The sequence below is a fragment of the Misgurnus anguillicaudatus genome, chromosome 5 (assembly GCF_027580225.2).
Source record: "Misgurnus anguillicaudatus chromosome 5, ASM2758022v2, whole genome shotgun sequence".
In the NCBI taxonomy this organism is placed as follows: Eukaryota; Metazoa; Chordata; class Actinopteri; order Cypriniformes; family Cobitidae; genus Misgurnus; species Misgurnus anguillicaudatus.
Genome location: NC_073341.2, coordinates 31624268 through 31641280, shown reverse-complemented (window position 1 = coordinate 31641280; position 17013 = coordinate 31624268). Strand labels below are relative to the sequence as shown.

General features: G+C 36.8%; 1 protein-coding gene and 2 long non-coding RNA genes across 4 annotated transcripts in view; 1 reads left to right on the top strand and 2 right to left on the bottom strand.

Moving 5' to 3' along the window:
- The window catches only part of LOC129414790 (uncharacterized), a 143158-nt gene extending 136245 nt beyond the window's left edge, over nucleotides 1–6913 (bottom strand). For both annotated transcript variants that reach the window (XR_012369710.1, XR_008634535.2), the window contains exons 1-3: nucleotides 6836–6913; nucleotides 6434–6569; nucleotides 5915–5976 (exon numbers count right to left, since the gene is read on the bottom strand). This is a non-coding gene — a long non-coding RNA (uncharacterized lncRNA). The remainder of the gene's footprint in view (nucleotides 1–5914; nucleotides 5977–6433; nucleotides 6570–6835) is intronic.
- A 2475-nt stretch (nucleotides 6914–9388) lies between these two features.
- dmrta2 (DMRT-like family A2) lies at nucleotides 9389–12496 on the bottom strand. Its single transcript, XM_055168994.2, has 2 exons — nucleotides 11602–12496; nucleotides 9389–11136 (listed from the first exon to the last, which is right to left on the bottom strand). Exons 1-2 carry the CDS (start codon nucleotides 12062–12064, stop codon nucleotides 10280–10282), a joined length of 1320 nt encoding a protein of 439 aa, XP_055024969.1. The 5' UTR covers nucleotides 12065–12496; the 3' UTR covers nucleotides 9389–10279.
- A 162-nt stretch (nucleotides 12497–12658) lies between these two features.
- On the top strand, nucleotides 12659–16489 carry LOC129414872 (uncharacterized). Its single transcript, XR_008634586.2, has 3 exons — nucleotides 12659–12741; nucleotides 12932–13001; nucleotides 15326–16489. It is a non-coding gene; the product is annotated as an uncharacterized lncRNA (long non-coding RNA).
- The last annotated feature ends 524 nt before the right edge of the window (nucleotides 16490–17013 follow it).

Here is a 17013-nt window from a genome sequence, read left to right as displayed (position 1 = left end):
TACAGTCACAAACTTCAATGGTCCCAATCTTTCCAATCCGTCATGTGAACCTATGTGCATCATGCCTCATGTCAAAAAAATGTGTGTTCGAGGCGTCATGTGAACATATGTGCATCATGCGTCGTGTAAAAATATGTGTTCGGGGCGTCATGTGAACCTATGTGCATCATGCCTCATGACAAAAAAATGTGTGTTTGGGGCGTCATGTGAACATATGTGCATCATGCGTCATGTAAAAAAATGTGTGTTTGGGGCGTCATGTGAACATTCTATGTTGTTTGGTCGTGATCCTAAGGACTAGGGCTGTGTATCGCCAACAATTTCCCGATACGATACGTATCCCGATACAATGGCCCCAATACCATGCGCATCACGATACAAGACTATTTTGAATTACATTTTTGTTCAGAATTAAGTAGCATTATTACTATTATTGTTTAATGTACATTGAATAAGCAGTGTTGTAACAGTTGTCTTTTTGACATTCATTTATTAGCTTTTGGGGTAACTCATAGAAATTCTTAAAATCTAAGACTTAATACTTAACTTATGTTTTTTAAAAACAGTTTTACAAAGAAAAAGTGTCTTACTCTAGGCATTATATTTGTCTCTCATTTCATTATTCTATATCTATGAATATATGTGTAAACATGCAGTCAGACTTAATACTATTTAATAGAAATCAGATTATTAATGTGACAGCTTATAGTTTGAAGTAGCTCTGTATCTCTTCACTAGATGTACACTTTTCACATGCAAACCTTTGTCATGTTTCTTCTCTAATGCGTAGTACTGTTTCGCGACTAATAAGTATAAGCTAAGATATCTGCGCTTTCATACTGCACTCATTGATTTTAAATACGCGTGAGAGAGAGAGAGAGAGAGAGAGAGAAAACGCGGCTCGCTATGCAGTCACGTGCGCCAGCGAGACAGACACGCAAAGTGAAAGTATACCCCACTACGTTTCTACGTATTCCGCGGGACACATGCTTCCTTTCCATATGGATCACGCATCAGCAGCAATTGGTCACGTTACTTAAAAAATCTGAATCGATACGGAAGATGCTGTATCGATGCGTGCATCGTCAGGCGTCCATGACGATGTATCGTCCTATCGATATTTTGAACACAGCACTACTAAGGACCCCCATGAAAACGAGATGTTGCATCTCTCGGGGTTGATAATATGTGTATCATGCGGCATGTCAAAATATGTGTTTGGGGCGTCATGTGAACATATGTGCATCATGCGTTATGTAAAAAAAATGTGTGTTTGGGGCGTCATGTGAACATATGTGCATCATGCGTCATGTAAAAATATGTGTTCGGGGCGTCATGTGAACATATGTGCATCATGTCAAAATATGTGTTTGGGGCGTCATGTGAACCTATGTCCATTATGCGTCATGTCAAAATATGTGTTCAGGGCATCATGTGAACATAAGTGTATCATGCGTCATGTCAAATATGTGTTCGGGGCGTCATGTGAACCTATGTGCATCATGCCTCATGTCAAAAAAATGTGTGTTTGGGGCGTCATGTGAACATATGTGCATCATGCGTCATGTCAAAATATGTGTTTGGGGCGTCATGTGAACATATGTGCATCATGCGTCATGTCAAAATATGTGTGTTTGGGGCGTCATGTGAACATATGTGCATCATGTGTCATGTCAAAATATGTGTTCGGGGCGTCATGTGAACATATGTGCATCATGCGTCATGTCAAAAAAATGTGTGTTTGGGGCGTCATGTGAACATATGTGCATCATGCGTCATGTCAAAATATGTGTTTGGGGCGTCATGTGAACATATGTGCATCATGCGTCATGTCAAAATATGTGTGTTTGGGGCGTCATGTGAACATATGTGCATCATGTGTCATGTCAAAATATGTGTTCGGGGCGTCATGTGAACCTATGTGCATCATGCCTCATGTCAAAAAAATGTGTGTTTGGGGCGTCATGTGAACATATGTGCATCATGCGTCATGTCAAAATATGTGTTTGGGGCGTCATGTGAACATATGTGCATCATGCGTCATGTCAAAATATGTGTGTTTGGGGCGTCATGTGAACATATGTGCATCATGTGTCATGTCAAAATATGTGTTCGGGGCGTCATGTGAACATATGTGCATCATGCGTCATGTCAAAATATGTGTTTGGGGCGTCATGTGAACATATGTGTATCATGCGTCAATCTAATATATGTGTTTGGGGCGTCATGTGAACATATGTGCATCATGCGTCATGTCAAAAAATGTGTTTGGGGCGTCATGTGAACATATGTGCATCATGCGTCATGTAAAAAAATGTGTGTTTGGGGCGTCATGTGAACATATGTGCATCATGCGTCATGTCAAAATATGTGTTTGGGGCGTCATGTGAACATATGTGTATCATGCGTCAATCTAATATATGTGTTTGGGGCGTCATGTGAACATATGTGTATCATGCGTCATGTCAAAATATGTGTTTGGGGCGTCATGTGAACATATGTGCATCATGCGTCATGTAAAAAAAATGTGTGTTTGGGGCGTCATGTGAACAAATGTGCATCATGCGTCGTGTCAAAATATGTGTTTGGGGCGTCATGTGAACCTATGTGCATCATGCGTCATGTCAAAATATGTGTTTGGGGCGTCATGTGAACATGTGTGTATCATGTGTCATGTCAAAATATGTGTTCGGGGCGTCATGTGAACATTCTATGTTGTTTGGTCATGATCCTGAGGACCCCCATGAAAACGAGATGTTGCATCTCACAGGGTTGATCCTCTAATAAATGGTAAATAAATAAATAATATGTGCATCATGCGTCATGTCAAAATATGTGTGTTCGGGGCGTCATGTGAACATATGTGCATCATGCATCATGTCAAAATATGTGTTTGGGGCGTCATGTGAACATATGTGTATCATGCGTCAATCTAATATATGTGTTTGGGGCGTCATGTGAACATATGTGTATCATGCGTCATGTCAAAATATGTGTTTGGGGCGTCATGTGAACATATGTGCATCATGCGTCATGTAAAAAAAATGTGTGTTTGGGGCGTCATGTGAACAAATGTGCATCATGCGTCGTGTCAAAATATGTGTTTGGGGCGTCATGTGAACCTATGTGCATCATGCGTCATGTCAAAATATGTGTTTGGGGCGTCATGTGAACATGTGTGTATCATGTGTCATGTCAAAATATGTGTTCGGGGCGTCATGTGAACATTCTATGTTGTTTGGTCATGATCCTGAGGACCCCCATGAAAACGAGATGTTGCATCTCACAGGGTTGATCCTCTAATAAATGGTAAATAAATAAATAATATGTGCATCATGCGTCATGTCAAAATATGTGTGTTCGGGGCGTCATGTGAACATATGTGCATCATGCATCATGTCAAAAAAATGTGTGTTCGGGGCGTCATGTGAACATATGTGCATCATGTCAAAATATGTGTTTGGGGCGTCATGTGAACATATGTGTATCATGCGTCATGTCAAAATATGTGTTCGGGGCGTCATGTGAACATATATGTATCATGCGTCATGTCAAAATATGTGTTTGGGGCGTCATGTGAACATACAGTATGTGCATCATGCGTCATGTCAAAATATGTGTTTGGGGCGTCATGTGAACGAACATATGTGTATCATGCGTCATGTCAAAATATGTGTTTGGGGCGTCATGTGAACATATGTGTATCATGTGTCATTTTCAAAATATGTGTTTGGGACGTCATGTGAACATATGTGTATCATGCGTCATGTCAAAATGTGTGTTCAAGGCGTCATTTAAACCTATGTGCATCATGTGTCATGTTAAAATATGTGTTCGGGACGTCATATTTTAACATGACGAGCCACACACATAACAGCATAAATACATGTTTTGACGAGTTTCGCATTCGTGCCCCCTTGAAAAATAAGTAATCGGCCGCCACTGCTCATCACACAAATCTATCGCTCACTCCAGAATAGTTACTGTGACTATTGAAGTCAATGAAGACTGAGTATTGTGAGGAAACAGGAGCAACAGGCAATCTCAAACTATAAAAAAACAGTTACATGGTAATTCTAAAAGAGAAAGAATTTCAGGACATTTGTTTGCTTCTATATACTGTAGGGCAGTTCTTTTGTCACAATTTTTATTTTTAGTATTGTTATTTAGAAGAAATTAGGATTTAAACCTTATCAAGCAGAAAAGCATCTCACATTGTGTAACACAAATTTTTTTGCTGAACTTGATGCATTAGTAATGAATTAGTAAGAACGTTTTGCATTATGCACTAATGCTTTCAGTGACAAACTACAGTGAGAAAACCTCATTTATCACAAAAAAGTGTTTTTCAGATACAGCACACAAAAGCTCTTTTTTCCAAAAGATCTTTTTACAAGATGTGCAGTTCTCCAAAAACAATCTGAGCAACAGTCTCACATGATAATGAAAACAATGCAGCTCATGTCTAAGCAGAACAGCTTGACCTTGTGTGAGCTGAAAAAGACCAACAGGGGGATTTTTTATAAAAACTGTAGACTACATTTGTGTGTGAATGCTGCCATCTAGTGTGCAAGACTGTCGGATGCACAAGTTGCCATTTTTTGACTGCATCAACAGTAGTGAAAAAATAAAAGTGGTGTGATTGTCAAGTTATGCTGTTATGTTACTTCTATGTGCATGCTGGGACGGCAATTTTGCGTTACTCTAATAGCCAATCAAACACAGCCCAGATGTCTAGACTTAAAGCAAAATTTTGTCTGTCCGTCCTATCGCAAGTTATTTTGACAAAAATGGCATGTAATCAAATTTGAGTTTATTTTGGCTGGAAGTGGGTTATAGCCAGAATATATTGGGTCTGTAGTTAACTTAGACTGGGAAATTATAGCTTTTGCTTGCTGGGTACAATAAAACGTTTAACAACAAAGATTAAATCAGAGTTAGCCTAATTGATTTGAAGTGAATACAACACACTTATACAACAAAAACAAAGGTATTCACTCCCCAAGTCTGCTTTACCAACAAAGATCAAATAATTGAAATGAAGTTGCAGGTTTATTAAGTTGAGTCAATCGAGTGCAGGTGTACCAGAGCAATAATCCTGCAACACATCTACAAAGCCCTCCAGAGACAAAACATTAAACAAATTAAAAAATAAACACAAGAATTCATTACGCAGTTGCTATGAGGCTTTTTTACATCTGTAATTTGGAACAAATAAATGGTTATTACTTTTTGTCTACTAAATAGGACGCAGAGGACAAAGAGTAAGAGACTCAGCTGAGACAGCAGCACTGAATAGGTTAGCACAGCAAAATCTGCACACATGCATTGGAAAAACACATTTTACCTTCTATAAAAACAATTAATCACAGATTATGCCATTTTACAATGACTGCTCTTTCTCCTGCACCCTCTGTCTTTATGTTATACCAAGACAGTACCTACAATATAGAGGTAAACAATTCAACCCATTGGTGCAGGGGGACCACAAACATTCAGTACTGTTATAGTCTTAAAAGTTAGTCATGTATTTTTTTTTCAAGACTGATCATAACTGCTGTTTTAAGTATCTTACATAAAAAGGTAGAGCATTAGTCTAATTTAAATCCAATAATAAAACTGATTACCCCTTACTAATTGCTATTTGGTCAGACTATTCGTAGCTGGTTGCTTGCAGGTACATTTGGTGTCATTATTTTTTCTGCATTTTTCAAATGGTTATATTTTTATTATTTAAATAATTTGGTACTCATTGTCATGGTTCACAATATGTTACAGGCCATAACAACAACATAATGTTTTCTGTAACAGTAAAAACAGTGTTGACAGTCATATTATATATTTTCAAGATTGCATTACATGTTATTAAACTAGTTTGCATTTCAAACATAAACAATCATGAATTTTAGTATACCTGATACAAATCCACCTCTGACATGGAGATTTTGCCACTCGTCATCTTCACTATCTTACAATCTGTAAAAATATAAAATAAAACATTATACACTACAGTTCAAAAGCATTAAAACAACTCATGCGTATTATCTTTATATATTTTGCTCCATGTTTTTGAATAATAGACTAATCAAACAATGCCATAACACAATTGTAACTTTGGGAAATGTTGTGACTAGTGATGGGTATAGATTAATCTCATACAAAATAAAAGTAATTTTTGCATAATATATGATTGTGTGCTGTGTGTAATTTTTAGGAATATGTAAATACACACACATTTATGTATGTATTTAAAAAACATTTACATGTGTATAGATATTTATTTATATTTTAAGATATTCTATATTATATATAAATAAAAAGATATATAAATAAAATATTTCTTTTTTATAAGTTTGCATAAGCTGACAAAATTTGCCCTTTATATCATGGATGGCCTTTACACCAAGTGTTATTTTAAATATAATTTTTTTACCTGTGAATAATGCATTAGCCTATATATTTCATTCAAGATGATGGAAATCCACACGTGCTCCCCAAGCCCACAATTAAAACGCGCGAAATCTGGAAATCGCTCACTGGATGAATTAATTTTCCATGTTGCCGACAGTCTGCAACAGTATTTGACAGAAGACAAATTACTTGACATTTGCAGATTTACACTTCCATTACTAGTGGTTGCACACCGTCACTTTGTATTTGCATAGTTTTAAGACTTCAGTGTTGCCAGATTGGAACTGTCCAAGGATCGTACCAGAAGCTTAAAAGTATGGTATTTGGAAGAAAATCGTACAATGTGCAGAATATAGCTATTTATCTAGACAAACAACATTTGATAGCCTGCTGATTTTCCTAGAAGACAAATAACTAGGTTCACCTTAGTTGGATGATCAAAACAACTGGCTGGAAATTTGACCTAAGCGCCGTCCCCGTGGTAACTCTGAAAGAGACAAGAGTCATTCTCAACGATGATTGGCCGAGAAAACATGACGTAAGAAGAGAGTTGTGGTTAGAAGGGAAACAGGAACCGCCAAAATCACGTGAAATCTCGCCGAATGAGCGCTGTTTTATCCTAATCCTACCCACAAACCTAGCCCTAAACCCAAAATTTCACGGGATTTAGGCCGTAGTTGTATTCCATCTAGCCAAAACCAAGAAAACATGCGTTACACGCAAATGTGTTCTCCTCACAATTAGGGTAGACGTAGGATCCACTGATTGATCAATTAGTATAGACGCCCTAGATTGCAACGATCATTTGAAGTGTCACGAAATGTGGAAATTATCGTACATTATAGGTTTTTTTGTCTTCATGTTTGATCGTACAGATGTCAAAATTATGGTACAAATACTATAATTATAATAATTATATCATATATCTGGCAACACATACATTTCAAAGTTGCGCAGGACACAACCACATTATGTCGTTGTCGGTCATGTGACCGGAAGTCGCCAAGCTTGCAGTCGCTATCTTTGATCATTTTTGCAGAACATACATAAGTAGGGGATAAAATATACTTACTTAGTTAGGGGATAAAATATACTCACTTACAGTCATAGTAGCTAAAGGAAACCTAAAGAGAGATAAATAAGAAAGAAAGGAATGTTGTCGATTAGTGCTTGGTGGTTGTAACAGTTTGGGGATACAAACATCATTCTCTTTTAATAACCATAAGTAACTGTCTCACAGAACCATCCAATAAGTGCTAATGGGAACCTTTGAAGCGCATTTTTAAATTAAAGGCACTGAATGTTAGCATAAACCTAGATATTATATTATGTTTTATGTATTTATATTTCATTATATATGTGTTGTTTTATGTATTTAATACGTTTGACATATACTGCTAGAAAGCATAGCTCGTTCATTTATACATTTTACCACAAGGTGGTGATACAATCAAAGATTAAATCAACTCATCTGAGACTCCACCTGCGCCTCCGATGCATTCCACATTTTGCCATAAGAGGGCGACATAATGCTGCAGTGAAGATAATTTTTAATGGTAAAATACGAAATGATTACATAATGATGGATTTACACAATTGTTTCACTAATAAAAATCGTAAAATTTTAAATGTATCATTACTACATCATCTTAATATAGGCTACTTCTTTTACTTTATATGTTGTTCTCTATCTTTAATGTACAACAGAAAATGTCATAATAGTAACAAACATTGTAGCCGTTTACTGCTTTTAGAGGAAAGGAGGGTCGAGCATCTATATAATTGAAGTTAATAACAAAATGGCAAGCAAGAATACTATAAGATTCAAGTAGGCTACTTAATGAATATTAATTACAAATTATTAAGACTACAAAGAGTTTTTAATGTCTGAAATGAATTGAAATCTAAACAGATTTAGACAACATTGTCTACAGTAATAAAAAAATGCAAATGTAAATAATTTTGTTAGAGCAGATTAGAGCCTGCGCACATAAAAGATAATTACTTAATCATAGATAATATGTTAATATTTTATGTAACTTGTGCTACTTTTGAACGTTAAGAGCAAGTATTAAAACAGGCATGTTCGTTAATATTATTTTTCTTAAATACTTGTATTTTTTTGTAAATGCTTAGACGTAAAATGAAACGTCTACTTTGCTTTACAATGTGGAGATTAATATCGTTGTAATTATGTGCATTGTAATATTCCAAATAAATGAAAACTGAGTTGAACAAAAAGCACACGAGAACAGATGAAATTATGTAGAATTTATTACAACAAACTATAAATATTAAAAAAGATGGTTCTATGTTATCATGGACTTCATCAAATGTGCATTATGAACATTGGAGTGCTCTGTTTTTTCGTTAAATGAAGGCACACTGTCAATCCACCACTGATGTTTACACTGTTTTATCTACGGGGAAAAGTAAACACTTCAACTCTGGCGCGAGGGATTATGTCTCCATGGCTTCGCGTTTCAATAGCGCAGCTATACACTCACTCACTCCATCCGAAAATACAGTACACTGCTGTCTTGAGACTGTCTCTGTTTTAAGGCTTCAAGCTTCACAATGCTTAAAAAACACTTCAAACTATAATTTCTCTTCAGCTCAGACGCCTGTAAAAAACACAGAAGTCATGTATTGTCCTGAAATTATAACAGTTATAATATTATAATAATAATAATTATATTATAATAATATTATAATAAATATAAAATTTCGTATATACATATGTTTAACGAACATGTTTTTACTTTTTACTGTTTTAAATTTCTATAGTTATAATTAAATTTGTTTCTTTATACCGTAAACGTTCTGGTAAAAAAAAATAGTTTGGTTAATTTTTGTGTAACTGTCACCAAACTGATTTAATATAAGTACTTACTATCTAATATATAAACGCGTTTATAAATACATTTAAATGTTACTATTTTTGCTCCATGTATCAATTTAATGCACAAAAAGCCAAACAAAACGTAAGAATAAAATAACATTTATTTTTGCAAAATTTACACAGAGAAATATACACTTCGTAACGCATCAGCAAGATTTCATTAAACAAACCATCATTTTACGTCTATTTTTTAGATTCGTGTTTTTTGAGAAAATGACTTTTGACCTTATTACTAATGAAATGCAATATACTTTATTTCGGTGCGTAACACAATATATCACTCACAAAGGGGAAATAAATGTCTATACTTGAACCATTTCCATACTGACTCAAAAGAACCTGCACATTATTAGTTCTGTTGAATAAACATGGCACGATTTTACAGACACGGATCAGAAAAAAATGAGATGATAGAAGTTTCACAATAACAGTAATGCTAGAATTCAGTACCTTTTAAATGATGAAGCAAATTATTCTAGGAATTGCACTATATCATCACACGGGGGCTTATTCCGTTTTGTAAATAATCTAAATAGATTGTAACAAACGTGAAGAATTGTAAAATACACAATTTACATGAAATACTATGGTTACTCTGGTAAAGGTCTAAAATTCACCTCAGCCTCAATTGCATTGTGGCAGTGTAAAGCCAACTTGGAGTAAGATGGGTAAAAACTGTAACCTTTACGCGTAACCATTTTCTTTTTTATTTATCACAAACTTCAAAGAAGCCACGACCACCAAACACGTGTCAATCGTATTAGTCCATATTCATTTTTTCCTGATGATTAGACTAGACATTTTATATACAGAAATGCAGTAACTAGAAACACGAGGCCCGTGAGTCTTTTGGGGACGTTGAACGAGAAACCTTTAGGCCTTGGAGTCTTTAAAGACATTAAACACTTTTGTCTACATTCGGGAAACACTGCCCCATTGTCTTTTTTAGTCCCTTTCAAACGATGCTCAGGGTTTCTCTTGAGTGTTGTTGACCAGGGGACCATAGAGTCCATTGCTGTAACTCTGATCTTTATGCAAGAGTGTCCTATCTCTAATCAAGTCACTGAAGGCGTAGTCCATTGGTGGCCTGAAACCCAGTGTTGGCATTAGGCCTGTGGTGGAATAAGGAGCCATGAAGGCGAGACCTCTGCTGTGAGCCGAGTATGCTAGCCGGAGTGGGTTCAGGCCCAAATGCGTACTGAGAGGATAGGTGCTGGGATCGGCGCCAAAGTGGGGCGCATTGGACTGCAGTGGGGAGAATGCAGACCTATTGCTTAGCGTCATGGTTCCAGGTAGCATAGGCCGCGGGGTGGAAGATATAGGCGGTTGTGCGCCCTGAAGCATCCTCTCAGCCGTCCACGACTCGTCTGTGCCCTTGGCTTGGCCGCTGTTGTTGAGGATTTGCTCTATGGCTTGCACCACGTCTTTGCCGCATCCCTGAAGGACAAGCTCCAGGACACTGCGCTTGTGGTTGGGGAAGACCCTCGTTAAGATGTCAATGGCGTTCATTTGTCGTGACGCGGCGGATGAGGGTGAAGGCTCCTGCTCGTCTTTATCCGTATCCGAGCCGGAGTCTGAGCCCAGGGGACTTATTGAACCTGGGGTCTCCTCTCCGTCTTTCAGGGGTTTGGCGATCGGGGAACTAACGATAGACTCGTGGTCACCGTTTTCCGAGCCGGAGCCGTGACGCATGTCTGGAGATGAAATCCCAGGAACCGATTCGTTGTCTGTGGATACTGACTTTCCCACTGCTTGTTGTGGGGTCATCGATCCCGATAAAGTCGTCTTCGGGAACAACTCGAACTTTTGGATATTTGATTCACCTAAAATAGATTTATAAAACATAAATTATCTGGTACTCAGCTGTAGGCTACTGTTAAAATGTATGTGATAAATAAGTCACGTCAACATATGGGTTTTCATTAACGTAATTAACTTTTTAATAAGTTATAGTTATCATACAGTACTATCAAGATTTAAAACAATAAAACCATTTTAGGAAGTCAATTATAAAATGAAAATTAATATAAATTATGATATTATTATCTTAACTCTTAAAAATAAAGGTGCTAATAAGATTATTCACACAGATGCAATAAAAACTTTTTTTCACAAAGAACATTTCATCAATCAAAGATCAATTTTCATCTTATGTAAGTCTGTAGAAACTTGTGCAACATATTAGATATTACAGGTTTTTATGTAACCATACAGCCTGACTAAGAATCTTTAAGGAACGTTAATTTTTAAAAGTGTATGTATCGTTATGTATACATAAATCCACTTACCAGAGTTTGTTTCGTTGTTAACTGAGCCAAAGACTTCATAGTTTTGTCTGGGAGGTATGATGCCATTTGCTGCGGCCAGGGCCAGACCCTCTGCTGTGCCGTAGAGCAGCTGCAGTTCCCTCGCTTCGTTCTCCTCTTGAGCCTGCTGCCTGCGGAGCGCAACCTGTGCTGCCATGACGCGCTGTCTCTCGGCAATCAGAGTGCATTTGGCACACATGCAGTCCTTCCATCTGCAGTAGCGCTTATGCCCCTTCAGAGCAGATACCACCCCGTGATTCCTGCACCGGGCGCACTTGGGTGTTCGTGGATACTTCTCCGTAGCGCGCAGCAACAGCGGCGGACCCCTTAAGAGACTACTCGCCATAGAAACTGGAATGGAGGCGGCAGCAGCCGCGGCGGCGGCACCTGGATGAACCTGCGACCCTGCTTGGGCGGCTGAAGGGATCTCTTGACGAAGATCCATATTTTCCGAAGTTACACGCAGTCGATCAATAGGCTAAAATTGGTGCGCAACTGAAGTCTTTGATCGAAGAGGAGTGAGCGCGCAGGAAATAAGTTTCATAAGTGTTGGCAGAATCGATACAGGAATTATTTTCAGCACAGCCTGAACGCCAATGTCCATGAACAGATAAAAACTCAAAGTCCTGTCTCCAATGCGCCTCTGTCTGTTCTTCAACTTGTTGCGCCAAGTCCACAAGTAGCCCCAAAAATTGTTTCTTTCTTTAAAAATTAAAAAATTGTTAAAAACTAAACAAATGCCGTTTTATAACACCAAATTCCATCAAAGGAATTTCTAAAGCTAACCTGAAAACTGAATGACCAGCCGACTATAAGACGGAGCTGTCAGAGAGAGCAGAGTTTGCAGCACGAGTCAGTGTGAGACACTAACTTCCTCGAGAGATCTTCAGTGGATACAGATCCCTCTCGATCTATTGTTGCGCCCACGTTTTCATTAGACAAATTTGACAACAATGTGGCGCCTGTCATTGGCCAAAGGGGGAAGGAGCGATCTGATTGGCTTGTCTCTTTTTCAACTGTGTCCACCTGCGTTCTTTTCTCAAATAACAAGCATCACGCAGAGCTAAAACATAAAACTTTTATCATAAGACATAATTTACCAAAATACAGGGAATTGATCATGTAAGACAATTCTAAGTCTTCTAAAATATTTTTTCAACGCATAGATTAAATATTTGGCATTGGTTTGTTATGTACTGTTACGGATATTTTAGACTCTGAATGCAAACTATAATTAATTTTACGTTTCGAGAGGGACGTTGACAAAATAAGTAATTTTTAATTTTTAAAAGATAAAATAATTTTATTTTAGGGATTAAGTGGAGTGAAGAGGGAGAGGGTGCCTCAAATAGAGTGACGTCAATATCGATAAACGCAAAACGGTAAGTTGTCACACTACATTTTATATTCATTTCAACTTTATGTGTAATCCTTCTGAGCATCTATGCGTGTGTGTTTGTATGCATTTCCTATGAACCTTGCTATGTCGTCTTAAAATGTTTTATTCATGTTAAACTAACACTGAATTAAAACACGCTATACTCAAAGCGAAATAATATAGGCTAATGTATGCTAGGATTTTTTTCGGTGACCCAGATTTAAACAGCAATGAATTTATTTAATAAAGCTCACATGAAATAAAATGTAATTGTTTCGGTATGACTTCTATCTTATAATACACAGTGTTCTACCCCGACATAGGTATTGAAATATATCAGTCTTGACTTCTCTGTATATATTTGTTAACACCAGTATGATGAAAACAAACGAAATATTTGTATATATTTTCATCCTATATAATTTATCGTATCTTATATTTGATAATAAATCGCACGCGATATCAAATACATTCCACGTAATTATTTTGTAGCGCTTTTCAGACTTTTGCACGTCTAGAATTTTTTTCCAATTACGAAAGTCAACAGAACGTTAGATTTTTAAATGAATTATTATTACAATTATTAATACGATTATTATAAAAAATAAAAAAAATAACTAGAACAAAAAAGGGCGAATAATAATAACAATAACAATGCTATAATATTATTGTTTTTACTTAAATATTGTAGAATTTACTTAATATAACGTTGTGGCAATCTTCTTTAAGAGAATAAATTATTAGACAATGTTAATATTCCAAAGTTTGTCAACTTTTTAAATGTCTTAGATTAATACGATTAATAAGTTTGCAGTGTTTGTATGTAGTCCTGCAGGGCCTTTTAATTGATTAGCCTACAGTAGTTTATTTAGACCTACGTATTTCAAAATTAGCAAGTAGGCTAATCTGGGCAAATAATGAATAAATAATAAATAAAGTAAAATAATAAAGTAATTTTGAGAACTTTACCGTTCTTTACTATACCATTTGTAATATGCGTTAACAATCTTACGTTTTCTCCAACCTTTAGACAGAATTTATACATGTTATTTCTAAACATTATGAACACTGTAGACATTGTTTTATGAGTTTATATAACCACTCTATATGTTTACAATAAAACGGCTGTTAAAATGTAAATGTTGTTTTAGATATTAACAGTCTAATATTAAGCTAAGAGCAGAATAGCCTACTATACTTTTTCGTTCCGAGGAGCACAAATAGTACTAAAATAAACGAGGTAGCCTACATATCTCGCCATGGGTCCCTATGCTTTGCTACCTGGACTCTGAAATTCAAGCAGCCTGTGATGAAGTGATGCGGGCCTGATGATGTTTCCCTGTCGCACGGTCTCTTATTGTTTACACACTCAATCACAGTAAGCAAATGCCATCTGTCCCCCCACCGCTCTCATCTGCACCTTTAATTACCCAACCAGCACACTAATAGAGACGATATTAAACTAAAGCTTTTTGACATTCAAAGTCATTATCTCGGTAGCGATCTCACGCGACTGAAAATAGACATCCCGAGATCATTACAAAACCACAAGCAGGCGTTGATTGTTCATAAACGGAGATGCTGAAAGCACAACTGCTTTAACAATTGTGATCTTTCCACCAACATTAGGAAGAGACTGGTTTTATGTAAGCTATTATGTAAATGCAATATAAATCATAAAGTAAAAATAAACACAAGGTTGACAAGTAATTAAAGTAAACGTAAAAAACATGTATTAAGTTGACCTGTGTTTTTAAAACATTTAAAGTACAATGCAGATTTACTAAACCTCATTATATCTGTCAGCAGATTACATGCACAAAATCTGTTTAATTTAAGTTTAAATTATGGAGCCAAACAGTTTATAATAGTAACAAGTTTATAAGTAAATTAAGTGGTTATAAAAGCAAGCTAAACTAACTTACTTAACCTTTGTTATTTTCAATGCAAACATAATGTAGAATGCAGAATAGCAACCAAATGTATTTTAAATCTAGATAGGCTGGGCTCCGTGTACAAAATCAAAGGTTTTATAAAGTTTAAAGAATGAAGTCGGCCTCTACACGCTTTAATTTAAAAACATCTCTGCATTGAATGGGCGTCTCTCTAAATTCCAATTAAATGCCCCCGGGCAATTAAAACTGACTGTGGGCACTTAGGAAATTCAACATTCTTTCAACAGTTCATCAGACCTATGCATCAAAAACCCATACAAGGCTTTCACTCTTTTAAGAATCTCCACCGCTGACTGAGTTTTACACCTTTTTAAAGCGGCACAAAAGAGATGCTTGACCCGACATATGTAACAGCATGTCTCTGTTCCTCTAGCACCCCGGAGCGCTATTGTACGGATCTTTCTCTCCGTTGATACCGGGATGGAGCGCGGCTGGACCCAAACTGCCTCCCTGCTGGACGGGTTTGAGTGCGCAAAGCGCAGCAGAGGTTAGAGTAGCAGATAAAAAGGGGAATGAGGGTGCAGCATGCGGTTTTGGAAAAACCAGTGTATTTACACGCTTCATCTCGTCTCCAAGTCCTCATTAGGTTGTTAACCTCTTGTTCAGATGAAAAGCGCCGCGCCGCGCAGGACCCTTGAGCTGAGCGCAGGCATTCCCCTGAAGGCACAGGACAAAGCGCTTAAAATAACTGCGTTAAAATAAGCTTTTATTGGGCTACTAATGTATATTTAATGTTACTTTAGGCTATTTGTTTATTTGCCTAAAATAATTAATCATATTGCACTATTTGCGTATTTATCAGCTAGAGACGGTTTCAGCACCATATGTGTTTTACACTCTAAAAATGCGAGATTATTTCATCCTATGATTGGATAAAATATGTGCAAACCCAATAACTGGATTGAAATAAACCTATGCCGGGTTGTGTTTGGTTGGGTCAAAAATTGTCATTTTTAAGTTAATTTAAACCAACGACGAGTGTCCATATTTTTCCATCAATTGAACAATCCTATTTTTTTCGTATAGGCCTACATACTGGATGGTGAGTATTACAAAGGTTTCTTAAAACATAAAACAAGTTTTATTCTGTTTTAGTGTGGTAGGATGAAATATATCATAAAAATGATGATGTTATTACAAAAAAAGTTCACTTTATGATAATAAAATAATATAAACTTAAGTAAAATTATTTTAAATAGCACATGTGCTAGTAGTTTTTACTGCTCACATGAAAAAGTACTACATTATACTATAGTATATACTATAGTATACTGTACTATAGGCTACAGTATGGTTTAATTAAACAGTATTTAGTTTTAAAAAAGTATAGGAATTCTATTAAAATTTTGTTTTTTGACTACATTAACGCACGCGCACCTTTTACATCAAGCTAATGACAGATGAAATGATCTCTCTCTCTCTCTCTCTCTGCTGTGTGTGTGTGTGTGTGTGTGTGTGTGTGTGTGTGTGTGTGTGTGTGTGTGTGTGTGTGTGTGTGTGTGTGTGTGTGTGTGTGTGTGTGTGTGTGTGTGTGTGTGTGTGTTCAAGCAGCAGCCAATTAAAATGCGGGCTCCATCCCTCCACATCTGCCTCCCTTTACAAACCAATCAAACAGAAAAGAAGAAACCCAGTGAAAGAGCGCTCATTGAGATCACAGATGGAGTATAGGTTTTTGCAAGAAATTTGAGAAACACCATTGTCCCAAATCCAAACTCAATGTGGTCCTTTACAATGGTTCCGGCTTTGAGCTGCGCCGACTCAATTGGCCTTGTTTTTTAAACTTGAAGTGTTGAGCACAATGCCAGGCCTCATAGATGTCACAACCGCTCCAGTGCGCCTCTGCACAGCGATGCTCGCTGAAAAAAGAAAATGAACACAATTATGAAGCAATAATTACTCTGCTTCACTTCGCACGCCACTGCGTCTATTCAAGCCCCTTTAGCCCCATTTAATGCTTTATCCTCGTCCACGATAATCCGAATACCACAGGTTTATTATTTTTTTTCCTTTCCCCTGCTGAATTTTCTTATAAATCCAGAGTGAGAAACGGGACTTGTTGTA

What these genes read in the sequence shown, in the direction of transcription:
- dmrta2 (XM_055168994.2), bottom strand. Translation starts at nt 12,064, where the DNA reads ATGGATCTTCGTCAAGAGATCCCTTCAGCCGCCCAAGCAGGGTCGCAG. An exon ending in TAACAACGAAACAAACTCTG is followed by an intron (nt 11,137 to 11,601) that starts GTAAGTGGATTT and finishes AATCTATTTTAG; the next exon opens with GTGAATCAAATATCCAAAAG.